Source organism: Triturus cristatus, chromosome 4_1 (genome assembly GCF_964204655.1).
Source record: "Triturus cristatus chromosome 4_1, aTriCri1.1, whole genome shotgun sequence".
Lineage (NCBI taxonomy): Eukaryota > Metazoa > Chordata > Amphibia > Caudata > Salamandridae > Triturus > Triturus cristatus.
In genome coordinates, this window is record NC_140585.1 from 659,089,854 (window position 1) to 659,114,479 (window position 24,626).

The following is a 24,626-nucleotide window of genomic DNA, read 5'->3' on the forward strand; positions in this document are numbered from 1 at the left end:
GTTATTTATCTCACTAGTTAATTTCTGTTTCCAAGCAGTGCATTCACATTTACTGTAAACATCCTTATTCTCCTTCAATATGGCTAGCAGTCATGGTGTCATCCAACAACCACCCTTTCTACAGAAAGCTGGTAAGCCGGATATTACGTGGTTGGAGTGGCTTCGCATTTTTGAAAATTATCTTGCAGCCATTGATGCCGAGGCGTATTCCCCTCCTAGAAAAATGGCAATGTTATTTAACCATTTGGGTATGGCTGGTAAAAAGGTTTTTGTCAATCTTCCTCATTCTACTGTGCCAGTCTCAGAAGGCACTCCCTGGAATATTAACTTGAAAGGGAAGGAACACACAAGGAAACAGTATTCAGATGCGTCAAATGTCTTGTTGGAAAGATTTGACTTTGTTATGTGCAAATAATCCTGTGAGGAATCAGTGGAGGACTACATAGCTACGCTAAGAGTCCTGGCAGGAAAGTGCGAACTTGGTGCTAATGTTGACACTTACATAAGGGATCAATATGTCTTTGACTGTTTTTACTAGCGTGTCGCAATCCTACTCTTGCTGAGGTGTTAGATGTTGCCAAAAGTATAGAAAGATCTATTGATACCTCCAAAGTCCTATCCAGTCACACTACTCACTCTCCATTATCCGTCAATGATTTAATGGATGAGGGTGCTGTTTGCACTGTTAGCAACAAGCAGACTTATGACAGGAAAAACCCAGAGGGGTCAACCTGCTCGTGGACAGCTGGTTTGTTTTCGTTGTGGTTCCAAGAATCTTATAGGGAACAACCCAACCTGTCCTGCTATTGGTAGGAAGTGCAATTGCTGCTGCAAATTGGGCCATTTTCAAGGTGTGTGTAGAGGGGGCGCTTGCAGTGCAGCACTTTAAACAAAGCCAAAATTTCCAATGTGTGTGTGGATGATTCTGAGTGTGAGGTACAAGAATGTGGGGAACATTTTTCAAATGTTTTACTTACTTTCGATATCCCTGATTGTTCCAATGTTACTCTCTATGAAAAGAAATAAGGGCCCATTGTTGATGCAATTGTTGATGGGAAGCCCATTTCTGTCATGGCTGATTCCGGTGCTCAGGTTATCATTCTGGCAGACTGTATTTTTTATGAATGATGGCCATCTGGAACTCTTCTGTTGACCCCTGACATTAATCCCAAAGCGTTGGGAGAGCAAGACAAACTTATTGGGTTTCTTTTGGGGCCTTGAGGAATGCTTCGGCAGATCAATTAAAACTAAAGTGTATGTGGCCAGGAATGGGAGAGATATTGTAGGGTTGAAAGATCTTGCTTGATTAGGAATCATTTTGTGTCCAGGCAGAATCCCCCTATAATTTTGGAACCTCCTCCGTCTAACCTTTTGTCTCTGGACCTAGAAGAAAAGAATGTGTGCAGTATAATTGAGTCTTTTCCTGAGGTTTTCAAGGATGTTGTTGGATCGGTTAAAGGTTTTGAGCACTGCATTAGGTTCCAGAATGACACTGTACCAGTTGCGCACAAAGTTAGACCGGTTCCTCTCAGTATTAGGGATGATCTTAAACTTTTAATGAACAAACTCAAATCGGAAGGTATCATTGCACCCACGGATGCCTCGGAATGGATTTCCCTGGTCATTTTGGCTAAGAAAAAGACTGGGTATCTCAGGTTGTGTGGACTTGTGGTCTCTCAATCATAACATTCTTGTTGATTGCCATCCTCTCCCGCATATTCAAGAGATGATAGCGAATATTGGCTGTTCTAAGTTCTTCTCCACTATTGATATACACTCAGCGTATCACCAAATCCAGCTTTCTGAGGAATCCCAACACCTTACTGAGTTTGTGGAGCAGATTAATTAATAACCTACTGGTGCAGGGATCACCACTTCGCCAAGGGTTCTTATCAAGTAAGGAGGAAGACAAGAGAGCAAAGTCAAACCATGGATAGTTTATTCAATCATTCATGAAAAGGTTTCCATCCGACAAGTACCATCAAGATACCCCAAGGATAGAACACACTGAACAATGGTTACATGGATTTATATAGGGAAAATCACAGACTAGGAACGCCCAGAGGTAAATAGAACTTGGGAAAGACCACACAAATGAGCTAAGGCAAGAATCTGACAGCCTCGGTGTCTTGTGAAATTTCTACGTTTTAAGGCTGAACAACAAAATGTGCTATTCTAAGTAGACTTTACTTAAGGATTAGCTATTGCTTGAAAACCTTCGAGCAAGCTGACTCAGCAGGTTTACACAGTCTACAATGTCTCAATTTGGATTCGTTACCTAATGTTTATGCAGTTGTGATGACAAGGATAGAGCCAGGCTGAAAAACAGGTCAAAGGTGAGCATGGATAAAGCACATCTTAATTAAAAAAATGAGAGATTCAGATTCTAAAACAAGAGTTTCAGATTTTAGGATTTTATAAACAGTCATTCCTTTTCAGCTGTGCTGAATCCATTTTGGAAGGTACATGTTTTAATTTATATATCAATGTTCATTATTTCATCAATTTCAAGTTGTACCATCATTTCTCTATTTAGTTCATGAACATTGACTGGGGAAGGTTTAATACTATTGCAAGTATTTATACAAGTGGTGCATATCATAGGGACACATTGAATGCAGCAGCAGCAAGTTAAAAAAATGGATCCTACAATTACCATTCTCATTAATAATTTCCAACCCCAAGCAAATCGACAACTCTACTCATTTCAACCTAATCTATATACCAATACCTATTTCAGAAGAACACTCAACACTATTCCCTATACTGATCTTTTATATTCAACCTGTATGTTTCTTAACCTTCTTCCTCTTACTGTAGTATTTGTTGTTTGATTGCCAAGGTAACAAAGAGTAGCGTAACGATCAGCCAGAAACAGAGTAATGTAATCTTAATTCTCCCAAAATTCCCTCGCTACACTATCAAAGAGCATTAAGTCCCAAGTGTCTTTTGCTTCAAAGCCTCAATTGCAAGCTTATGTGCCGGTCCGGACATTGGCGGTCTTGACCACCGGCATGGGTTGCCACCTCTCCAGAGATAGTTTCTTCAATCAAAGTCTAATGTTCTTTTGGCTCTTGGCCGCATTTTGTATCAGGGCTGAACAATGTCATGATGTTCAAACAGAATCTGTTCATCTGGGTGAGGCATGATAGCAGCAAGTTATTGTTCCAATGGTGCCACCTCCCCATGTTTCAAAACATATGTCCAAAGGGAGTGGCGCTTGCTTTCTCCACATCACTGGCATGGATCCGGTGTCTGTGCCCTGTGCACTTAACAGCAGTCTGGGTGGCGAACAGAACTTGCACATGACCCTTCTAGTGTGGCTCAAGGCTGGACTTCCTCCGAAACTGTTGGGAAAAGACAGTCTCTAGGCCTCAGCTTTTGACCTAGACCTTCAAGACTAGGAGGGAGACTGGCCTTCCCCTGTGAATGGATCAAATGCAGATCTTTAGTCAACACAGTAATCAACAAGAATGGTAAATTCAATGTCAGATTATTGAACCATACATGATCTGACATAGCCACTATTCCTTTAGCACTGATATGGGCTGAACTGTGGGCCATGGTAACAATAACATTCACATAACAATTTGGAAGCATTCATCTTTGCTTTCCTGACAGATCTATCCAACATCCTGTCGCATCCTGACACCCATATCTTTTACACTGTTCCTTCTGTTCCTCCGTAGCTTCTTCCTGTACTTCCCTAATGCAATCTAGAGTCTGATTAAACATAGTTACTTCTGGTGTCTATCTAACTGTCCCTAAAATATACATTAAACTATACTCTAAATAGGCTGTTCGTTTAACTGGTTCATTGGCAAAAGTATTTCCCTGTATGACCTCATCTATAATTTTCTTATGGATAAAATTTTAACAATAGCAACTTTTTTTTGTTAACATCAAGGTATCCAGTATCTTTACTATTCATTCCCCATACTGTATCTTATCACTATGCAAAATCATTTTTTTTTTCTTTTCAAAGTCATCCGAATGAGGGGGCAACTCCAAAAGGTATATATATTGATATTTATAGTTAAGTCTTTACTTAATTTACAGGCTCTAGTCAAAGCTGTCAGCTCCACAGATTGCTCTGACATTTGTTGTATTTTTCATAACTCAACCACAGATTTCAAGGGAGTAACTATATAGGCCGCTGTACTAGAGCCATCAGGTAGTGTGTAACATGCACCAAACACGGACAGTTCCCCTAGTGAATCAGATATAGGGGTATCTGCCAGGTCTACCCGTCCCTTAGTCTCCTTCTCAGTAATAAATATGCAATCATGCTTCTCATCTTGTTGGGACTCAGAAAGGGGTAGTACAGTGACTGGATTCAAAATTTTACAGCATTTCAGAGTGATGTTTTGGAGCAAAAAGTGTCAACTCATACCCTGTTAACATCGCACTGGTCAGGTGCTGCGTCTGAATTATTTATTTTTAGATATCCACTAAATGTGGTACCATAACTGTCAAATTGTGACCTTAAATATACATTTCAGATTGCTTTATCGCGGTGGAGTCCAATGTGGAGGAGAAATATGCACATGACCTATTCCTTCCTACATGGGACCGTGCCAAGCTGCAACCATCTTTTACATGCAAAATTTTTTAATAATCAGGTTTTACCTGAAGCAGGAGTATTACATAAAGCATTTTTTCAATTACAAAAAGAAAGCTTCACACTGATTAGTCCAAGGAAGCAGCATGCATATGTGCTTTAATGTTAAAAGCAAGCAGGGGTTTTGTAATTAGTGAAACATTTGGTAATAAACGCACAGATATTAGATTGAGTCAGTGGTTTCTGCAAATTCTGCACCAATTATATCCTATGTTGGTGTAGCGTCTTACCCCCTTCCGATGGGAGGAGACCTAAATAGGTAACCTTCTGTTGACAATACTGCATTTGGAAAAGAGATACTTTGTCCCAAGAAGGCTAAGTGATGCAATAATTTCACTGTAACTTGTTTCAAACCTTCTGCTGTATTGCTATGTCTCCTATGACTAGTTTATAAACTACCAGCAGCTCACCAGTGTACGGTCCAACCTGTATTTAAAAAAAATAAAAAAACTCAGGCATTCAAGACAACATTTCTTGTGTATTTTCACAACTCATAAACTGATGCCTACAGAGAAAATAGGTGACATTTTGAAAATGTGTTTAAAGCTATTATTTCAGTTGGAGATATTTATTACTCATTTTTATACCTTGGTGCAAGGGGTATTGTAGCTATGGTTTGTATGTACTACACATGTAGTTCTTCAGTTTAAAATGTCAAAGCTTTGCTTTTTTTTTTTCATTACTGCTGAAAACCCTGCCAAATGCACCATTGTGATCACTGCTGATACTCTTGGATGGGGTGCTCATTTTACATTACTAGTAACTTTTGTTACAGAAAATATTGGAGACCCTTGTACCCTTGTTGTGAAATAGGACTTTGAATGGGGATGCCAGAAAATCCCACAGGTGTATTAACTTTACCGGAGAAACAACAAGATATTGAGGGACTACTATCTTGTTACTTTTCTCTCAAATCAATCACAAATTGATAAACTTTTATCCTGTATTCCATCCCCCCTTTTAAGGACAGGAAGAATAGGGCTATTACATACATTAGAGGAAACTTCCTTAAAGCGATTAAAGAAATCAGGGACGGCCTCTCCCTGTTTTCGTTTTACAAGCAGTAAGGAGTTCCCAATCTATTTTCCTAGCTAGAACCATCGTTTTTCGGTCTCGCCTGACCCAGCGCATGCGCTGGTCTGGCGACACTTTTAGTGAGGGCTTAAAAAAATGCTACCATGGCCGGCCTAGAGCTTGAGTGAATGTGCGTGCGCTGCGCTTGATCGCCATCGCTTTCACTTTCGCGGCCGCTTTGATGTCCTCCGTGAGCCAATGCTTGTTTTTAGGGCGGCGGCGCTGACTGTAGTCTTTGTATACACCAAACCAGGTTATTGCACGTGGGGAAAGTAGCAAGTTTCTCTGTACGTCATGCCAATTATTTACGGGGAATTGTAAATTAGTTATTACTTTACAGAGCGGTTAAATGATCTGTTAAATGCCAGGTGCGACCCACACGTTCAGGATGAGAGCAAAACCAATAACTTAATACATAATGGGGAAAACCCCGAGGCACCTCTTCAAATAGATCTCGGAGACGTCAAAGTGCCCAATTTGAGATGTTAGTAGTAAATCAACTCGTTTCAAATAATCTTATTGCATTCTGGGACTTGTAGTCCTTTATTAATGAAAGCAAATTCTAAACTGCAAGTGCCACATAGGGGACACATTGGCATGTTGTGGTTGAGGAATTCTTTTAATATCTATGATTGGACACAGCGCCGGCTTTAGCCAGGGTCGAGATGTGCCATGGCCTGGGTCGCCAGTTTTCTGAAGGGTGCATGGAGCTGCGTGCATTAAGTATTAGGCCAACGGCAGCGCCCTTCTCATCTCCCTCCAGCTTTGTCCCTTGATGTTCATTTCTGGTTGATTTGCCTGTTTAAATCCTTCATTATCATGCGGTGGGTGAGGTTTTAACACACTTTTAACCCCCTTCCTTGCCCTCCCATCACCCTCTGACCCCTGCTGACACACATCAACAAAACCATCATCTGCCTGAGGCAGGTAAGCTATAAGTGTTTTATGTGAGCTGGGGGAGGATCGGGGAGGTTTGTGTTCAGGGGTCAGTTCCTACTCAACCAGGTACTGATCAGTGAGCACAAAAGGGACCCCTGCTGCCTCATTTAATTCACTATTGTCAGCTAGGGTGCCACATTTCTCTCCACCTACGCCCAGGGCGCTGTCTTAGCAAAGACCGGCTTTGATGTACTCTTGGGAATGCTTCTGGGTGAAACTTTCACCTAAAATATAAGAACATTGATTTTGTGGCGCGCTTCAAAGTAACAAATTGTTTTATTTCAGGTCAGTAATAAATAATTTCAAGAGAGTTTAGAGAATTGTTGCCTACCAAATACATTATGACAGCACATATCAATTCTCTGTTAGCAGCAGTGCTTAATTCGTAAAAATAAATAAAATCAGTGCCAGGGACCTCATCAGGAGGTCACTGCTGCTTGCACCACCATTGACCCTGCCTGTGCTCCCAATGACCGTAACACCACAACTACTAACCCTCACACTCCTTCAAGAGTGACAATTTGAATTATTCCATGCCCCAAAGCTATAAGAATGGGTCGGGCGGCAGGTTTTAGTATTTCTAAATGTAAATTGAATTAATAAACAACAGTTGTTGTGCTCATCTTAACATTTGATAGACAGTGCCACCATATGCCAGACTGTCATAAGTGCCAGTGTTCACAATTAAGTGCCGGTGCCAGCACAGGACACCACTGGCTAAAATTAAGCACTGGAACTTAGTGTGATATCTTCTCATGAAATAAAATAACATTTCATTTCATCTGGTGCAACATTAGACAGAAGGTTAACATCTCCTTGTCTGCTAGATGTTACACAGTTTACTGTAGATTGTACCAAGGCTCTCCCCCCAAATGGGGAAAGCCAACATTTATGGTGGGAAGAGCTGGACCTTGGAAGAACAAGCATTGGCATAGCCAATAGGTCTCGCATTTAGCCATGCAACAGTTGGTGTTGTTGCACCAAGGATATTCTGCTGCATAACTAAATACTGATAAGGTCCCAAAAGCGAGACCTATTGGCTATGCCAATGCTGGTTATATAAGTAAGTATGTTACCAGGCAGATCCAGAATGAGCTGACTAGGTTTCTGACAGGTTTCCTATCTCTATCAGCTGTTATTATGGCAGCCCAATCTCCTCCCAAATCAACAGCATGATCCTGTTTCCGGGTAAGTCGCCACATATCTGGTGGCAGGATCAGACCAAAAAAACAAAAACATATCAATATCTGCTAAGGTCATGATACAAGAATCAATGGCTGCCTGTACATCATCATAAAATCCCCTAGGATGTTTCCTTATGTCTGGTTAGGAGGCTTTTAAAGTAAGTACAGCCATCCTTTTCCAGGGTGAATATATCCAATTGTATAAAAAATGGGCTCTAGCATTGGGATCATTAGGGTCATCATTATCTGCATTTTTTTCAGGAATGATCTGTGGCGCAGCTTCCCTCATAGATCTTATTCGGGGAGAGGAAGAGAGTTCATTCTGGAATCCAATTATTGTTGCTTTGGCAGCATTAACTCTACTTACAGAGAAGGCCTCTATCTGACATTGTCAATTAATAGCTCTAACATCATCTGGGCCATTCTGTCCTGTAATCATCTCCCATTGAACCATAAATTGATGAGAAAGCTTATTTATAAGACAAAGAAGCTCACCCTCAGAGAATTCTGGAATCTGATCTATCATTTCTTCTACTTCCATTTCTAGATCACTTAACCAATTTAATACCACCAACCTTATCCCGTCCTGACGAAACTGAGGTACAGTAGAGCAAAGAATTCAAGGGGTCTGGACAGATGCAGGAAGCACAGAATCATTAGTCATTTCAAATGCAGTGGCCTGAGGTGGAAGCGTAGAGGCTTAGGATGGGTGGGCAGTAGCCTGGGTTGGAGGGGGTAAGGAATGTACCGGTACTGGTTGGAAAATAGGGAGCTGGACAACCACGAGCAAAGGAGGGGGAGCCAGGGGTACAAGGGGAGCAATATTTAGGGGTAAGAGGTGTTAAGGGTACATATGGGGGCAGGGGTCGTTCTATCAACAATCCGTCAATATATGAGTCCACATCTTCTTGGTAGACCTCTACTGCTACTGTTGGTCTAACTATATGTCCCCCAAGGTGGAAATTATTATTATCAACATGTATAACAACATTGAGAAGGGCTCTGTAAATGGTATGATATATACCCTTATTAAGGAACTAAGGGCCCTAGTAGACAAATCTTTAAGGGATTCAATCATCATCTGGGGAGGTGATTTCAACCACCATCTGTGTAAACAGTATTTGAGTGGATGTGGCGATCAGGAAAATTATAAATCTGAATATCAACCCCACTTTGCCCACTATAGCGGGGGCGATTCATTTAATGACATGATGGCCACATTTGATCTGGGTTTTGTCAACTTGCTCTGTAGGCCCATGGTGGAGTTTAGCTCAACGTACGTGGGGAGAGGGTCTAGTACGCTGATCGATTTTATCACCGTCACAAACTCTCACTCACGCTGGCCATCAGATTTTGCTACACACACAATCGGGGTGAGCGACCATCTCCCACTTAGTTTCTGTATTCAGCTCCCCTGCAAAATAGATCGTCCTTCGGTAGAGAAATTAGCCTGGACAACAAACTGCACTTTAAGCAGTTTGAATGGGTACGCCCTTAAGATGGTCACAGATCAACCCAGAGGCTACTAATAGAAATATCATCAAACAGGCGTTAACCTCTATTAATGTATGCCTCCAGGAAGAAGTATCACAAATAGACGTCCTGGACTCTTTTGCAAACATCACTAAGACTATTAAAGAGGTCCTACAACGTCCTTTTAAAGAGGGGAAAGTAAGTAGTAAAGGGTGGTTTGACTCCGCCTGTACTAAGGCTCACAGTCTCTTAAAGTATGCTCTAAGAAAAAACCCAAGAAACCAATCTGAAATTAGGCTTCTTAGACATGAATATAATCAGGCCAGAAAGTCACGTTAACGCGAAATTAAGAATGACGCGTGGCTAAGTCTGTACAACGCGTCCTTGGAAAGGGACTGCTCTGCCTTTTGGTTAGCTGTCAAGGCTCCATTTTTTTCATCAGGTGAAATTGTTAGAATGGAAGTGGCTATCACAGAAGATGCATGGATAGATTTCTTTGCCGAGGTCTACAACCCAGGAGGGAAAAGATAAACTGGTAGAGTTGGAGACTGTTACCCAGGAACAAAACGAGGGTAACTTTACACCGATCAACTTAGCTGTGACTGTTAATGAAATTTCTGACGCCATCACCCAGAGTAGGGGCAACAAAGCGCCAGGCATAGACGGCGTCCCTATAGATCTTTTTAAATATCAGCCTGAGCTCTGGTCACCCCTACTCATGCGTGTATTGGAAGCTAGCTGCGAGCGGGTTTTATTGATACCTGGGCAGACTCTATAATCATACCTATATTCAAAAAAGGGGACCGAGAAAAACCCTCCAGTTATCGCCCTATATCCCTACTGGATTCTTTTATGAAAATCACTGGGCGTGTTATTCTGAATCGCCTACAACAATGGGCTATAGAGGCTAACATTTTATCCCCGGTACAATATGGCTTTCGTGAGGGATGTGGCACCTTGGAATAGGTCCTTAACTTTACCCTAATTTCAGGAAAATACACCCAGGCCAGAGAAGGCAAACTCTTTGTAGTGTTTGTAGATTTAAGCGCTGCTTTCGATTGTGTTATTCACAATAGTTTATGGCAGATCCTGAGGGACTTAAAGGTGGACGAAGTACTTATCTCCTTTTTAAGACAACTGTACGTTGGGGCCAGGGCGAAAGTTAGATACGGCACCAATGGTGAATGCTCCAAGCCTTTTCATGTAAAAAGGGGAGTGAGACAAGGGTGCGTACTCGCCCCATTTTTGTTCAATCTGTACATTAATGACCTAGAAAAGGAGCTAGTTGCTGTGGCACGCGATTCTCCCCAGGTTGACCAGCATCAAATCACGTCCCTTTTATATGCAGACGACGCAGTGATCATGTCTCGGACTCAAAGAGGTCTTCAAACTGCTCTGGACACCTACTTAAATGTTATGGATAACAGGGGGCTAAAACTTAACGTATCCAAATCATTTGTAATGACCTGTGGCAGATCAAAGAAAAAAAGAGTGTTGTTTGTTTGTTGGGAAGGAGAAACTTGCCTCAACTAAAACTTTCTCATACCTGGGTGTAGTCCTTGAAGAAACAGGGTCCTGGGGGCCTGCCATTAGAAATAGGACTTTGATATTTAAGAAAGCCACTGCTGCACTTATGTCCTTCTCGAAAAAACTGGGGAAGAGACCACCCGTGATTCTCTTAAAAATCTATCAGGCAAAGTGTATCAGCACTGCTATATATGGGGCAGGTATCTGGGGGATCCATAACTCTTCCTCAATACAAAAGGTAGAGAATGCATTTCTGAGATTTATTCTGTCAACCCCGGTTAGCTCCCCTGTTTTTAATTGTCATGCAGAGCTGGGTGTGCGTTATGTGAGTGACCTGATTAGTATCCAACCAGTTCTGCTCTGGCACAGAATTTGGACATCACCGGACCTAATGTTAAACAGAAATATTATCAAAGATTGTATGGGGCTGGATAGGGCCTTCAGGATACCCTGGCTGAAGTACATTTGCAATTTTACTAGAGACCTTGGAAGACCTGAGTTTTATCACCAACCCGAGTCAATGTGCAGGATTACCAGAAAGGACCTGAAGGAGTTGTGCTGGTATCATGTTGAATCTCTTAGACTAGGTGTAGAACTAAATAAGAACCTGGTTATGCAACATCAATGTACCCTAGTCTCTTATACTATCCAGCCTTATCTAATCTGGTGTCAGGAGGGCTTTGACCGTTATCTATTAACTAGACTTAGGTTCGACATCTTCTTCCGTCTAGTTACTTTTCCCGCTGTAAATGACTGGGCTAGAAATCTTTGTAACTGCCCGTGCGATAACTTGTCTTCCCAATCCTCTCTGCATGTAATTTGTTTTTGTAAATTTTATTCGTTGGAACGATCAAGATGGATCAAGCCACTCTTAAAAAAACATGGTTCATGGAGACAATGCCGCCCTGCCTTATTGTTTTTAGTCTCTCTAAGTGATGAATACTGTGTATCAATTATGCTGGGCTTTTTAAAAAGTATTTTAAGGAAAAGGAAAAGTTTAATTAATTTTTAGGATACTTCGCATGTTTTTATAATAACTGCTTTGTGTTTTATCTTTGTCTTTGTAAAGAACTTGTTGCTTTTATGACTTCATGAATTTTGAACTCGAATAAAGTATTAACTACTACTACTATATATTCTTTAGATATTAATAATCTATGCTCTCTATCTAAACATTCCTTTTTCTCCTGAACTTCCTTATCCTTCAATTCCTTATACTTCTGATACTCTGTCTGCCTTTCCTGTTTCCTTTGTACCTTCTCTGCTTTGAGCTGCCGCTCCTTCATTTCTTTCCTCCATATACGCAAACTGTCAAACATAGCTGGCCTAACTTTCTTTAAAAACAATTGTTTCTCTAAATACTCGAGTTTGTGAGGGTCCATGGTTCCCTCTAATGGCCATTCTAACTAGGGATCCCCTTTTGTATATTTGTTCCACAATGCATTATACATGATGGGACAAATACCATATTTGATGTACATCTCAAAATTCGGCATACCTTCTGGTGGCGCCAGCTAACTTGCTTCCAAAATGCTCTGCTTATCGCAGTAACAACAAAACTTCCTAAGAGTGCTAATCACAGGCATGATATTTAAGATTTAAAAATACTTATAAACAGAGAGAAATAAAAAATACTCACATTACCTGTAAGAAAAAATGTTAGCAAAAACAAATAGCAAGTTCCAAAACAGAGTCTAAGTTTCAAAATACCAAACAGATCCTAGGTTTCAAAATTCCAAACAGATTCCGAACGGAGTATCAATTCCGAACGGATTACCAAACAAATACCAAGTCAAGACGAAAATCAAGTCAAGCAAATACCAAACAAATCCTAACCAAATGAACCGGTTCAATACAGATTTACCTCATGCATAGTCTTCGCCTCCCACCTGTCGATCCTCCCTGATCCAAAGAAATTCACCGACGAAGGCCCCATTCAAGGCTAGCAGCCACCAGGAAGATCAGAGTTGGAGGGCTGAAAAATCACCTTGGACCACGAGCAACACTAATCTCATCAGGTGGTGCGCCCCTAAGCAAAGTTCGTCTTACTGACCTGATCTCCTCCCCAGTACGACTACCAGCCCTTGATGGGGCCCCACGTTGGGCGCCAACTTGTGGAGCAGAATAATTAATAACCCGCTGGTGCAGGGATCACCACTTCGCCACGGTTTCTTATCAAGTAAGGAGGAATCGACAGTAGAGCAAAGTCAAACCATGGATAGTTTATTCAATCATTCATGAATGGGTTTCCATCCGACAAGTACCATCAAGATACTCCAAAGATAGAACACACTGAACAATGGTTACATGGGTTTATATAGGGAAAATCACACAGACTAGGAACGCCCAGAGGTAAATAGAACTTGGGAAAGAACACACAAATGAGCTAAGGCAAGAATCTGACAGCCTCGGTGTCTTGTGCAATTTCTATGTTTTAAGGCTGAACAACAAAATGTGCTATTCTAAGTAGACTTTACTTAAGGATTAACTATTGCCTGAAAACCTTCGAGCAAGCTGACTCTTCATGTTTACACAGCCTACAATGTCTCAATTTGGATTAGTTACCTAATGTTTATGCAGTTGTGATGACAAGGATAGAGCCAGGCTGAAAAACAGGTCAAAGGTGAGCATGGATAAGCACAGCTTAATTCAAAAACGAGAGATTCAGATTCTAAAACAAGAACTTCAGACTTTAGGATTTCACAAGTTTGTGACTCCTTTAGGTGTCTTCAAGTACCTTAGGTTACCCTTTGGACTTGCACCCACGGCAAGTGTTTTTCAGAAATTAATAGATGGGTTATTTGGTGATATGCCACATGTTCAAGCATTCCAGGACGATATCCTAATCTTTACTGAGACCAAAGATGAACATATACACACTCTACGTAAGGTTCTGGAAGTTCTACACTCTAGAGGCATGACAGTCAAACCTAAAAAATGTAAACTTTTGGTTAAAGAGGTTGAGTACCTAGGTCATCATCTCTGGGGGAAGGGATTCAGCCCCAATTATGCAATCTAGAGGCAATTAGAAATGCTCCCTCTCCCACGGACAAGGATACGTTGCATTCTTTTCTAGGCCTTTGTGAGTACTACACTCGGTTCATCTCAAGATATGCTTTATTGGTTCAACCTTTGAGATATCTTCTCAGGAAAGGAGTGCAATTTGTTTGGAGTGACTCTATTAATGAGGTGTTTGAGAAACTTAAATTTCTTGTTATTAATGCTCCCGCTCTATGTTAATTTGCTCCCACTGGTAAGTCCTATATAACTGTGGATGCTAGTCTCAAAGGCCTTGGAGCTGTTTTTGAACAATGGCTAGATGGACAAGAGAACAACATTGCTTTTGCTTCAAGATATTTGTCTGGAGCGGAGTGCAATTACAGTACTATTGAAAGAGGTGTTAGGAATTGTGTGGGCAGTGCAAACATTTTAAACTTATATTTGGGGCAAGAAGTGAGATTTTTACTGATCACAAACAGTTATTATTTCTCTCAGCAGGTAATGGTTTGGGTATAGCTCCTGCTTGCCTGGTGAGATTACTATCCAAATTGCAAGAGTATGATTTGTAAGTCAAGTGCATCCAAGGAGGAAGAAATGTCCGTGTGGACGGTTTATCTCGCCTTCCCTTATGATCCTAATATTTTGGACGGCTGTGATGATGACTGCATTGTAGGCTTGGTTGATATTGTATCTGCCAGTGGCGGAACCATATCGCAAGATGAATGGCTATCTGCTATGGAAAACAAGAAGTATTGAAGAAAGTGGAAATCTTTATTAGAAATAAGTGGCCCAATAGTAAAGTGCTCTCAGGGGAATTAAGAAGCTTTGCAGCGAGTCAGTGGTGAACTTGCTCTTGAGAACGGCATTTGCATTCGTAATGCATTGTTTGTGCCTCCTCTCACCTTAAGAGAAAGAATTGTTGCCATTACTCATGAAGGGCATATGGGCATTTTGGCTACTACAAAGAAACTCAAGCAAATTTACTGGTGGTCAGGCCTGGATGCTCACGTTGCTAATTTTGTGGCTAAAGGTCCTCAATGTGTTTTGTTTCAGATAAACACTGGAAACTAAGTAAGAAACCTTTTTTTTCTGTTCCCTTTACTGAGATGACTTGCCGTAGATTTCTCTGGTTCTTTCAATGTTCTTCCATCTGATAAGAGGTATCTCCTTGTGGCCATTGATTCTTTTTTTAAATGGCTTTATTACTCTTTTGTTGAAGTGGCTAACTCCTCCACAGTTATCTCTTTTCTTCAAAACATTTTAAAGGTTGAAGATGCACCTTGTTCCATGGTTACTGATAATGGTTTATCTTTTGTCTCCAAGCAAATGACCAGTTTCTTGGGAAAGTTTGAAATCAAGCATTGCCAAGTTGCTTTGTACAGCCCATCCTCTAATAGACTGGTTGAAAGGGCCAATCGTATCTTAAAGGAGGGTATCCAAACTGCCATTGCAGACATCATCGATGTTGCGGATGTCTTACAAGAGAAAATGTGGGCATATCTCACTTCACCTCATTCCACCACTGGAGTCACTCCTTTCAAAGCTCTCAGGGCGAGGGAAGAAAGGTCCAAATTAATGCCAGGCTGGTTCTCTAATTTTCTCGCTGGATCTGCCTTGGTCAGTGAGAGGCATTTGGAGGAAGATCAACATCCTGTCAGAAATAAGGTGCTTTCAAGCCAATTTATGCAACAACAAAAAAACTATATGACAGAAAATCAGGAGTCCAGCTTGGTCATTTATCAGTCAATGATTGGGTCCGCATTAAGAAACCTTTTAGGGTTTTTAAAGGACAGTCTACCTTTTCTCTTCCAGTATATGTGATGAGAGTTAGTAACCCTTCTGTTCTTTTGGAAGGGAGCGGTTGGTGGAATAAGGATCATGTGGTGAAGCTCACTAGTGATAAGGTTTAAATTTTTAGACGTGTATATGCTGACAGAGAAGAAGGGAATTACTCTAGTTTAGCTTTTGATCTATATTCTGCGGTCACTTCTGAATCTGCTCGTACTGAGCATGGTCTCTCTGAAGTTGCAAATACTCATACTTCCCCGTCACTTATTGCACACAGTGATGGAGGTTCTTGTTCGAACTCCAATCCTTATGTTGTTGGTGAGACTGGTTTCTGATGTACTCACTCGCAGCCACCGTAACATCAAGCTGCCTTCTAAGTTGCATGATTTCATACTTAGCCAATGTTTTTTTTTCCTTTATGGGAGGAAGAGGGGTGTTGTGGTATGTCATACTTGGGTTTGTTATTATGTTTGGGTATGTATTAATTGTGTTTGTTCCTTTAACTTCTTTCAGAATCTTAATATGCATTGTGGTTCTGATTCTTTGGAACCTTTCTATGGGTTGCCTAGTAAGAGTTCAGTTTGTCTTTGCTGGCCTGTATGCTGTGGGTTCCTGCACTTAATCTTGTTATCAGAATAAAACTGTCCGGTCTCTGCCGCCAGTCATTTCAGCCTCTACCCATACCACACTTTTTTTTTTTACAGTAAAGTTAAATAAGGGTTACTTGCCACAAAATAAACAGCATTGCAGATCCAATAGGCCTCCCCTACGTGACTTTGTAAATGTTTCTCGCCATGGCAGCCAAGTTAAGAACTGGGGAAAAAAACAGGAAATGCTTTTATTGCATAGCTGAGATTTATTGGCTTTGCAGATGCCTGTTTTTCTCTATTTTTATTTGCTTACAAAACATGCCGTTTCTAATGTATAGGTCGCAAGTCCAGTATCATACACCATAATATATCCAAAAATGCCTTTCCCTGTTCAATGCTAAGGTGCACAGGAGATCCTGTAGAAGCGAGCATTTTACCATTCTAACTGACATCTGTGGCATCCTTTTTAGGTCTTGCCTGACCCAGCCCATTCGCTGGTCTGGCAAGACTTTTAGTAAGGGCTTAAAAAAATGCTACCATGGCCAGCCTAGCGAGTGAGTGCATGTGCGTGCGCTTATGAGCAGAGGCGCCATATGGCTTTCTTCGTCATGCTCATTAAGCGCAGCGCTGGCCATGCTTGGGATCACTTTTGCAGCTGCTTTGATGTTCTTAGTGAGCCGCGTTACTTTGCTTTGCTTTGAAATTGCTTTCACTTTCGTGCTTAAGATAAAACGATTGGGCTGTTATTTATTCCTCTACAGCAGTCAAAATGTAATCAAAAGAAAATGAAGCTTGTGGGATTGCTCATAAAATCAAATTATATATCTGATAAGATTTTCGTCCTGATAGTTGCGAGCTGTCAGTAATGCTCTCTGATGAACACAATTCTAGGTAGCCTTTAATGAACATTCATATTAACCTTCTTTATTATGTTATTGCCTTGCAAATAAAGAAAGAGCAGAGGAGTAACCACTAATAAATCTCTTTTAGATGTGGCTTTGTTCTTTAAGTTTCTTTAAGTGCAGTAACACGTGTCAGGGTGGCAAAATGTGAAGCTTCTCAAATGACTAACCCTGGGAGGCTGGAAGTCTGGAAGTCTGCATTTTCTTAGTCAGCTTTAGACCTGCTGGTCCCAGAAAGCGTCAGCAACTAGTATTTAACAAACTGAGGTATCTTACCAACTTATGGGCCTCAATTTTCATGCCATGTCAATCAGGATTTTATGATATTCTTCGTATCGAAGGACTCTTATTTAGGTGATGAATCAACATTTATTTATGGTTTCTTTCTAAGGTTTTCGGACTTCTCAATGCGGGAAATCTTGTGCACACAAAACACTGGTGTCCTTCTCTTGGTCAAATTCTCATCTAACTTTTCTCCGTAATGTGGGTGGCTCTTCTTTTCTTCACTACCACCAGTGCTTTAAATGGGCCGGTACGGAGTACCAGTACTTTTATTTTGAGAGGAAGAGTACCAACACTTTTCAAGAGTGATGTAATACTTTTAATTTGAGACTACCAGCACTTCTCAGAAACAAGCAGGCCCCTCTCCCGGGGCTGGCGCCCGGCCAGGGTGGGCTGCAGCTGGGCCTTGCTGTCTGTTATTCAGGATGGGTTGGCACTCACGCCCTATTATGGACTGTTGCCTGTACCCAATTTCCCCTCGTTCCTCGCCTCAACCCTGGCCCTATCTTCTGCCACTGGCTGTGGAGTTCTCTCTGTTTATACTTCGTCTCGCACCCCCCTCCCCCCCACAACCAGTGGCCGCACCTGGTACCCGCTCCAACCTCACATCCTTTTCCCTTCATGTCTATTGAACTGTGTCTCCGTCACTGCTCTCTCTCCCTGCCAATATCGCCTTTCTCTCCCAGTACCCTCAGTCTCTGGCCCTTCCCCAATGGCTGTCTCTCTATTCTTCTCTCCCTATCACCTCTGCAAGCGTCTCCTTTCTTCATGCCCTCCCGTCCTTTGTTGACATTGTCACTCTCTGCTCTCCTCTCGCGCCCTCTCGCCTGAAGTGTCAGTAATCGCAGCCATTCCTCCCTCCCGTCACTCTCTCCCTCCTTCCCTCGCTCTGTCCGTAACAGCGTCACTGCTTCTCCCGCTCCTGTCCGCCAGTGCCTCCTCACACTCCCTCACTGTCTGACACCCTCTCCCATCCTGCCGTCTCCCTCACCACATCTCCCATCCTTCCATCTCTCACCCTCTCTCTTCCACCCTGCCATTTCTCACTCTCTCTCCCATCCTGCCACTTCTCATTCTCTCTCCCATCCTGCTATCTCTCTCACCTATCCTGTCATCTCTCACCCTCTCTCTCCCATCCTATCATCTCCCTTACCCTCTCTCTCCCATCCTGCCGTCCCTCTCACCCAGCTCATCTGCCAGTCTCCCTCTGACAGACCACCCCCGCCGTCACTCACTGCCCTCTTCTCTTTCTCTCTGCCCTCTGTCTCCCCCTCCGCTAGCCCGTCTGTCCTTCCTTCCTTTGACAAGAACAGTCTGCATTTCTTTTTCTCAGCTCCCCTCTTTCTATGTCCTCCTTTGTGCCCTCACTTTAGTCGCTGTCCTCGTTCTCTTGCGGCTCCTGCCATCCACCATCTATGCCTCTCTCCCATCCCATCTACCCCTCTCCGCTCACTCTCTCTCTCTCTGTCTCTCTCTAGCTCCATCCTCTCTGCTACCCCTTTCTCCCTCTTTCTATCACATCGACTTTATACTGTTCTCCCTCTCAGCCTCTCATTCTATCTAATCTAACCCTTTTGTTTCTTTTGTCTCTCTATTACTAATTATCCCTTTCTCAAATTCTCCCTCTCGCTCTAACATCCCATCTACTACCCCACGCTCCTGCTCTCCATGTCACAGTGGGAGAGTACTGTTCTCTCTCCTCGCCCGTCTACTAGCCCTCTCTCTGACACCCAGGCGCTGCTACTCCTTTCTCCCTCCCTCATTTCCCCTGCGATCCCTCTCTGCACCCCTCTTTCACATCAGGGCCTTTCTCTCCCCTCCTCCCCAGCTATACCTCCTTAACTCTGCACTTGAAAAGGATGGTAGTGGGTAAGGTCAGGGCCACTGGAATTATGCGATTCTGCTGCCATGGCGAATTTCGCATAATTTTGTATTTGCCGCATTTGCCACGCCATCCATCATCTGCAGATTGTAATAAAAACACATTTTTATGTTTCAAACTGATGAAAAGTTGCAAAACCTATAGCGACTCAGATTCCTGCGCATGCACCGGAATGCTTCTCGCTAGATTTGACTGGCATTTTTAAGTTCCTTCTTGCTGTATTTGGATGTTAAATTGTAACTAATAACGTGCACCCTATTCCCAGACACTATTGCCAGGTGTACATGTATTGAAGTAAAACTATGATAAAATGTGCCGAATTATTCTGCATAATTTGCCTTTTCTTGTTGCATAATTTGTGCAACCCTGCCACATAAATTTGGTCCTCTTCCGTCACACAATTGCAGTGGCCCTGGATAAGGTGTAAAGCCAATGGTAGGTGCAGTAGGCTTCATGGGTTCACCGAAAAAGTCATGCCAAGTTTCATAAGTTTAAAATACATAAATTAAACAAACAATGAGGGCAACTAAAAATGTGCACTGGCTGCAGAATTGGATGGGGTGGGCAAGAACAGCCACAATCCAATATAATGGAGCACTTCAACAGGCAATATTTAATTTTGCTGTTGCACCACCAATTTTTACACTAATGTACACCAGTGAACTGTAACATAAGCAGAAGCCAGAAGGACAATGACAGGCTCTCCATTTACGAAGTGGACCAGAGGAACCAACACATTTTTTTATTGTTTTTATTTATTACAATTTTTCGATATGCTAGACAGCAGCCACACTTTTCTACAACCTAACTTTAACACATTGGCATTGCCAATAGCTCTTGCTAAACTTAAAAGGTCCCAAAGGCAAGACCTATTGGCTATGCCAATGCTTGTTATAGTCTTCTTAGATGTAGCAGTCAGGCGTGCAACGCCCACTGGGCTCAAAGGGCTTCAGACCCCCCCCAACCCACCTCGTGTGTAGCAGCCCGGGCTGAAACAGCACCCGAGTACTTCACAGGTCTTTAAAAGACCATTTGCTTATTAATGAGGCTTTGTTGTTCTTTCACCCCTTCTTAGAGCCCTTGCATCTCCACTCTGCCTAGTGCTGGAAGAATTAGCTCCCCACCCTCGAAATTTTTTCTTAGCCCCCCCCCCCTGAAATGTGGCTCTAGTTGCGCCTCTGGTGCAGTTACATGCACTGGATTCAGTTCGCAAGCAGGAGGTTGTCACTTGGCACAGCAGCTCTCACGTAGTACTGGCTCCGCCCCTTTCCTCTCACCCGCCTCTGACACCTCAGAGGCCACCCGCCCCCTTCTTGCCCTATGACTTGTTTGGGGTCGTTGCCCGCACGTATTCCCGGCGTACCTCCACTCCACGCGGGCGGGATCGGCACCGCTTGGCCGGAGGGCCGCTCTCCCTTTAACCTGCCGGGCCCGAGGAAATGCGACGTTATGTGCGGCTGGCGCTGCTCTGCTTGCTCGGTGGACTCTGCTCACTTCTTTACGCCGCGTTCTGCCAACTCGCAGGCTCCGGGCAAGCAGCGGCGGCCAGCAGACACCTTCAACGCGACTGGATGCTCCAGAGGGCGTATGTAGATGGGAATGTAAAGCGCGGACATGGTGCTGCCGGGCTCGAGACCAATCACGGAGACCATCTTCGGCGAAGGTAAATGCCGCCGCAGAGCAGCTACACACACCCTCTCTGCTATCAGAGCTCGAACAGCAGACATGTTTAAATATTACGCTGTGAATCAGGGCGGGGCGAAAGGTGACTGCTGTGCTGCTCCATTTTAAATCCTGGCAAACCTGTCGCTGTTCTATTGGAAAGTGTTACTCAAAGCATGTGACGTACTGCCAGTATTAAAGATGGCTAACGCCTGACCCTAATGTGACGGAAGGCGATTAGCGCATTTTAAACCGTAGACACATTTGAGGGAAATAATAGATAATCGTTATTACAGACATCCAGAAAACAGAACAGTAACGTTCAAAGTGGTTGGTCGAAGAAAGTGTGACAGCCTTGAACACAAAGCTACTTTAAAAAGACCTGTGGCATTTATGACATTTCTACATCGCAAGCTGCGCTATGTTCATGTGTTAATGTCTATTCGAAAACTTGAAACAAAAATCAACCGAAAGGCGTATTTTTAAGTCTGCATTAAAGTGTTTTAAATTATTATAAATTAAGGGGAGATACCCAAAAAGCATGAAACGAGTGTATTGCCAGTCGATCAACCTATATGATGATTTATACCGTCTAGATTTTGAAATCTACATTTTATTAGGCACGGACATTTCTAGCCTTTCACTTGCATGCGTTTGGATCTTGTTTACATTGACAGAGGAGCACAGTTGCAGCGACGTGAATGAGCGCTGCACAGCCACGAACATGAGAAGGGTCTGTCGCCAGCATCTGGCTCTATTGCAGAAATATTCATTTTTAATTGCTATATATGTCGCAAATCTAACATGTGTATCCCTTCTTTTTCTCCTTAAGTGGCATGGTAAGTTGTTGGTATTTATGTGGCTCAGACAACCCCTTAAAGCGCAGGAGCGGTTTATGGATGGGTAAAAAGCTACTCCGTAGGTGCACTGATGTTATTGAGTTAGTCTAGGAAAAGACTTGCAGTTTATTATGTCATTTAGACTTCGTCCCATGCACTTTGTATTATTCATCCCATTGAGTTTATTGTAAACTAGCTGCGCAGAAGTCGTGTGTGTGTGTTGACAATTTCATGTATTTGCGTTAATAGGATGCTTAACCTTATTAGGAACATTCTCATGCCTAAAGCATAGATTATACTGCTGTTTATGGTATAGTGCCATTAGTGCATACTTTTTAGTGCCATTAGTTGTGGTGGTAGCCTATGTTACTTAGTGCATCAGAGAAAGATGTAGACGTTGAGAGGTATAGTATGCGTTTGTGTTTTGATAGCAAATCGATATTTAGGAAGAAAGATTCATACATGTGATTGTACTTCATGTAAATTCCAGCAGTACCTCATTTACAACTGTAATGCAGTGTGTAAAATTATGCAACATTAGTTTCAGTTTCTTAGATGGCTTTGATCATTTTTGTTGTAGTATAGCAGTCCAACTCCAGGTGGTGAAGCAATACCCTTTTTAGGTTTTTTAAAGTACAGTTGTCAAACAAACCTGTTGCTCACAACCTACATTGAGTAGGCTTTGCGTCCATGTCATTGTTTTTGTTTCGAACAGCCTTCTTCAGCCTAAACTTAAGTGCTTGAATTGAAGCATGCAAGCCTACTTTACAACTGTATTCCTGCTGGCTCCACCATGTGTGTCCTGGGCTGATGCGTTAGCACGCGAATCTCAGCCCTATTGGATTTGACAGTGCTTGTTATTTCCTTGTGCATTGTCTATTTGTGGATCCATTTCAATGGGTTTTGCTATGGTTGAAGTTGAGAATGAGGCGCTTGCAGTCTCAACAACCGGCTTGTATGTGTGATGTTGGAGGGATGTCATTTGAGTTCAGTTGTAAGTATTTTGCTTGTACAGAATAGGAACCCGTGATTCCTAGTTTATTGGTCTGTCTTAGCAGAAAAAACACATCTTCACCATCCTTCTTCATTTCAGGTGATTCATCATCATCATTAAATCTTTATTCAGCTTATATAGCCATAAAAGCACAGAATATCCATTGTAGTAAAATTATATAAAATACATAAATAAGGTAATAAATATTAAATCCCCTAACATCAGTGCAATGTACATGTACAAAGTTCAAAGCATATAATTAAAAATGTACATTTTGAGGCAGACTACATAGGATGACTCACATTTCTCATTCAGGGTACGGAGAGAAACTCATTGAGTTGCTTTTTAAATATGATCTAGGCTTTAGCAACGAATTTGGAGGCAGCCCGGTCATTGTACCTTGTACATTTGATGGTAGCCGAGGAAGGAGTTTGATTGATATTCTCTTATTTTCCAATCGCTACTCAGCCCTAGTTTTTAGCTTTATACTACATAACATCGCATTAAGTGATCACTTTCCACAGAGTTTCTCACTGGAGATCAGTTTTCAAGGTAAGCCTGGCATAGGGCAACCCACCCTTGCACCGGAAAATTTAGCCCTCTCTCGTCTAAACGGCTTTGCCCTGCGCTGGTCAATGGTCGATCCATCTCAATTTCTACAGAAAATATGTACAAATCAGAGTAGGGCTTTTGAGGTCTGTTTGGACGAAACTGTGGATGCCAACGCGGTAGTGAAGGCCTTTGGTCAGATTAGGGAGGAAATTAGTGCAGGGTTGACTACTAACCAGATTAGTAGGGCCACGAAAAAGCACGGGAGGTTTGATCATGAGTGCACTCTTGCGCACAAGAAGTTAAAGCGGGCCTTGAAGGAGGTACCCAGGAATATCTCCGTAGTACAGAACTGCAGGCGGGCTTATAAGCAAGCTTTAAATCATCGCAAAATGATTTTGAAAGAGGAGGCCTGGGATCATCTGCAGGAGGCAAGCCAGAACAAGGACTCTAAACTATTCTGGCGTGTGGTAAATTCACAATTTTTCTGTGATGACGATAAGCCTAGTATAGAGGTAGCAATCACAGAACAAGATTGGATGGCCCACTTTGCGAAACTATATATGGGCCCGACTGAAGAAAGACAAGATAACTCTATGATAGGGATGAGTGGTGTCCCTACTGGGCATTTTTGTTTCATGGCAATATTTTGATTTTAATTTCACACTGGAGGAGGTGATACGGGCCCTCAGAGCGAGCAAGGGAGGAAAGGCACCCGGCCCTGACGGGATTCCGATTGATATCTTTAAGGACAATATTTATCTCTGGGGTCCTCGTGACCCTGGTTTTTAAGTCCTTTCGGGAAGTTGGTTTTCCAGTGTCATGGTCGGAATCACACATTGTACCAATATTCAAAAAGGGAGATCGAAACTGCCCCGCACACTACAGACCCATCTTCTTGCTGGATTCTTTGGTTAAGGTGGTGGGCCGTATTGTGTTAGACAGACTACAGGAGTGGGCAGACTGTAATAATATCTTGACTGACTTCCAATATGGTTTCCACCAGGGTGTTGGGACCGTAGAGCAGGCCATTAACCTGAACCTGTTAGTGAGCAAATACACACAAATAAAAGGGGGTAATTTGTTCTTGACGTTTGTGGACTTATCCTCCGCCTTCGATTGTGTGGTCCATGATAAACTTTGGTCTATTATGACCTCCATGGGCGTTGACTGTGCCATCATTAACTTTCTTAAATATTTATATTCAATGAGTTCTGCCAAGATCAGATATGGTATGAACGGTGAATGTACAAGCCCAGTCGACATCAAAAAGGGGGTCCGCCAGGGGTGTGTGCTCGCGCCTTTCTTATTTAATTTATA

The 24,626-nt window shown here is 42.5% G+C and overlaps 1 protein-coding gene and 1 long non-coding RNA gene across 3 annotated transcripts in view; one reads left to right on the forward strand and one right to left on the reverse strand.

Annotated features, from left to right (window-relative positions):
- Nucleotides 1-1,918: 1,918 nt before the first annotated feature.
- LOC146855351 (uncharacterized) lies at nucleotides 1,919-20,761 on the reverse strand. The gene is made up of 2 exons (XR_014981311.1): nucleotides 20,626-20,761; nucleotides 1,919-3,423 (listed from the first exon to the last, which is right to left on the reverse strand). It is a non-coding gene; the product is annotated as an uncharacterized LOC146855351 (long non-coding RNA).
- GXYLT1 (glucoside xylosyltransferase 1) overlaps nucleotides 20,702-24,626 on the forward strand; it is a 180,599-nt gene continuing 176,674 nt past the window's right edge. For both annotated transcript variants that reach the window (XM_085653073.1, XM_085653074.1), the window contains exon 1: nucleotides 20,702-20,925. In XM_085653073.1, coding sequence (XP_085509199.1) covers nucleotides 20,702-20,925 — 224 coding nt within the window. The remainder of the gene's footprint in view (nucleotides 20,926-24,626) is intronic.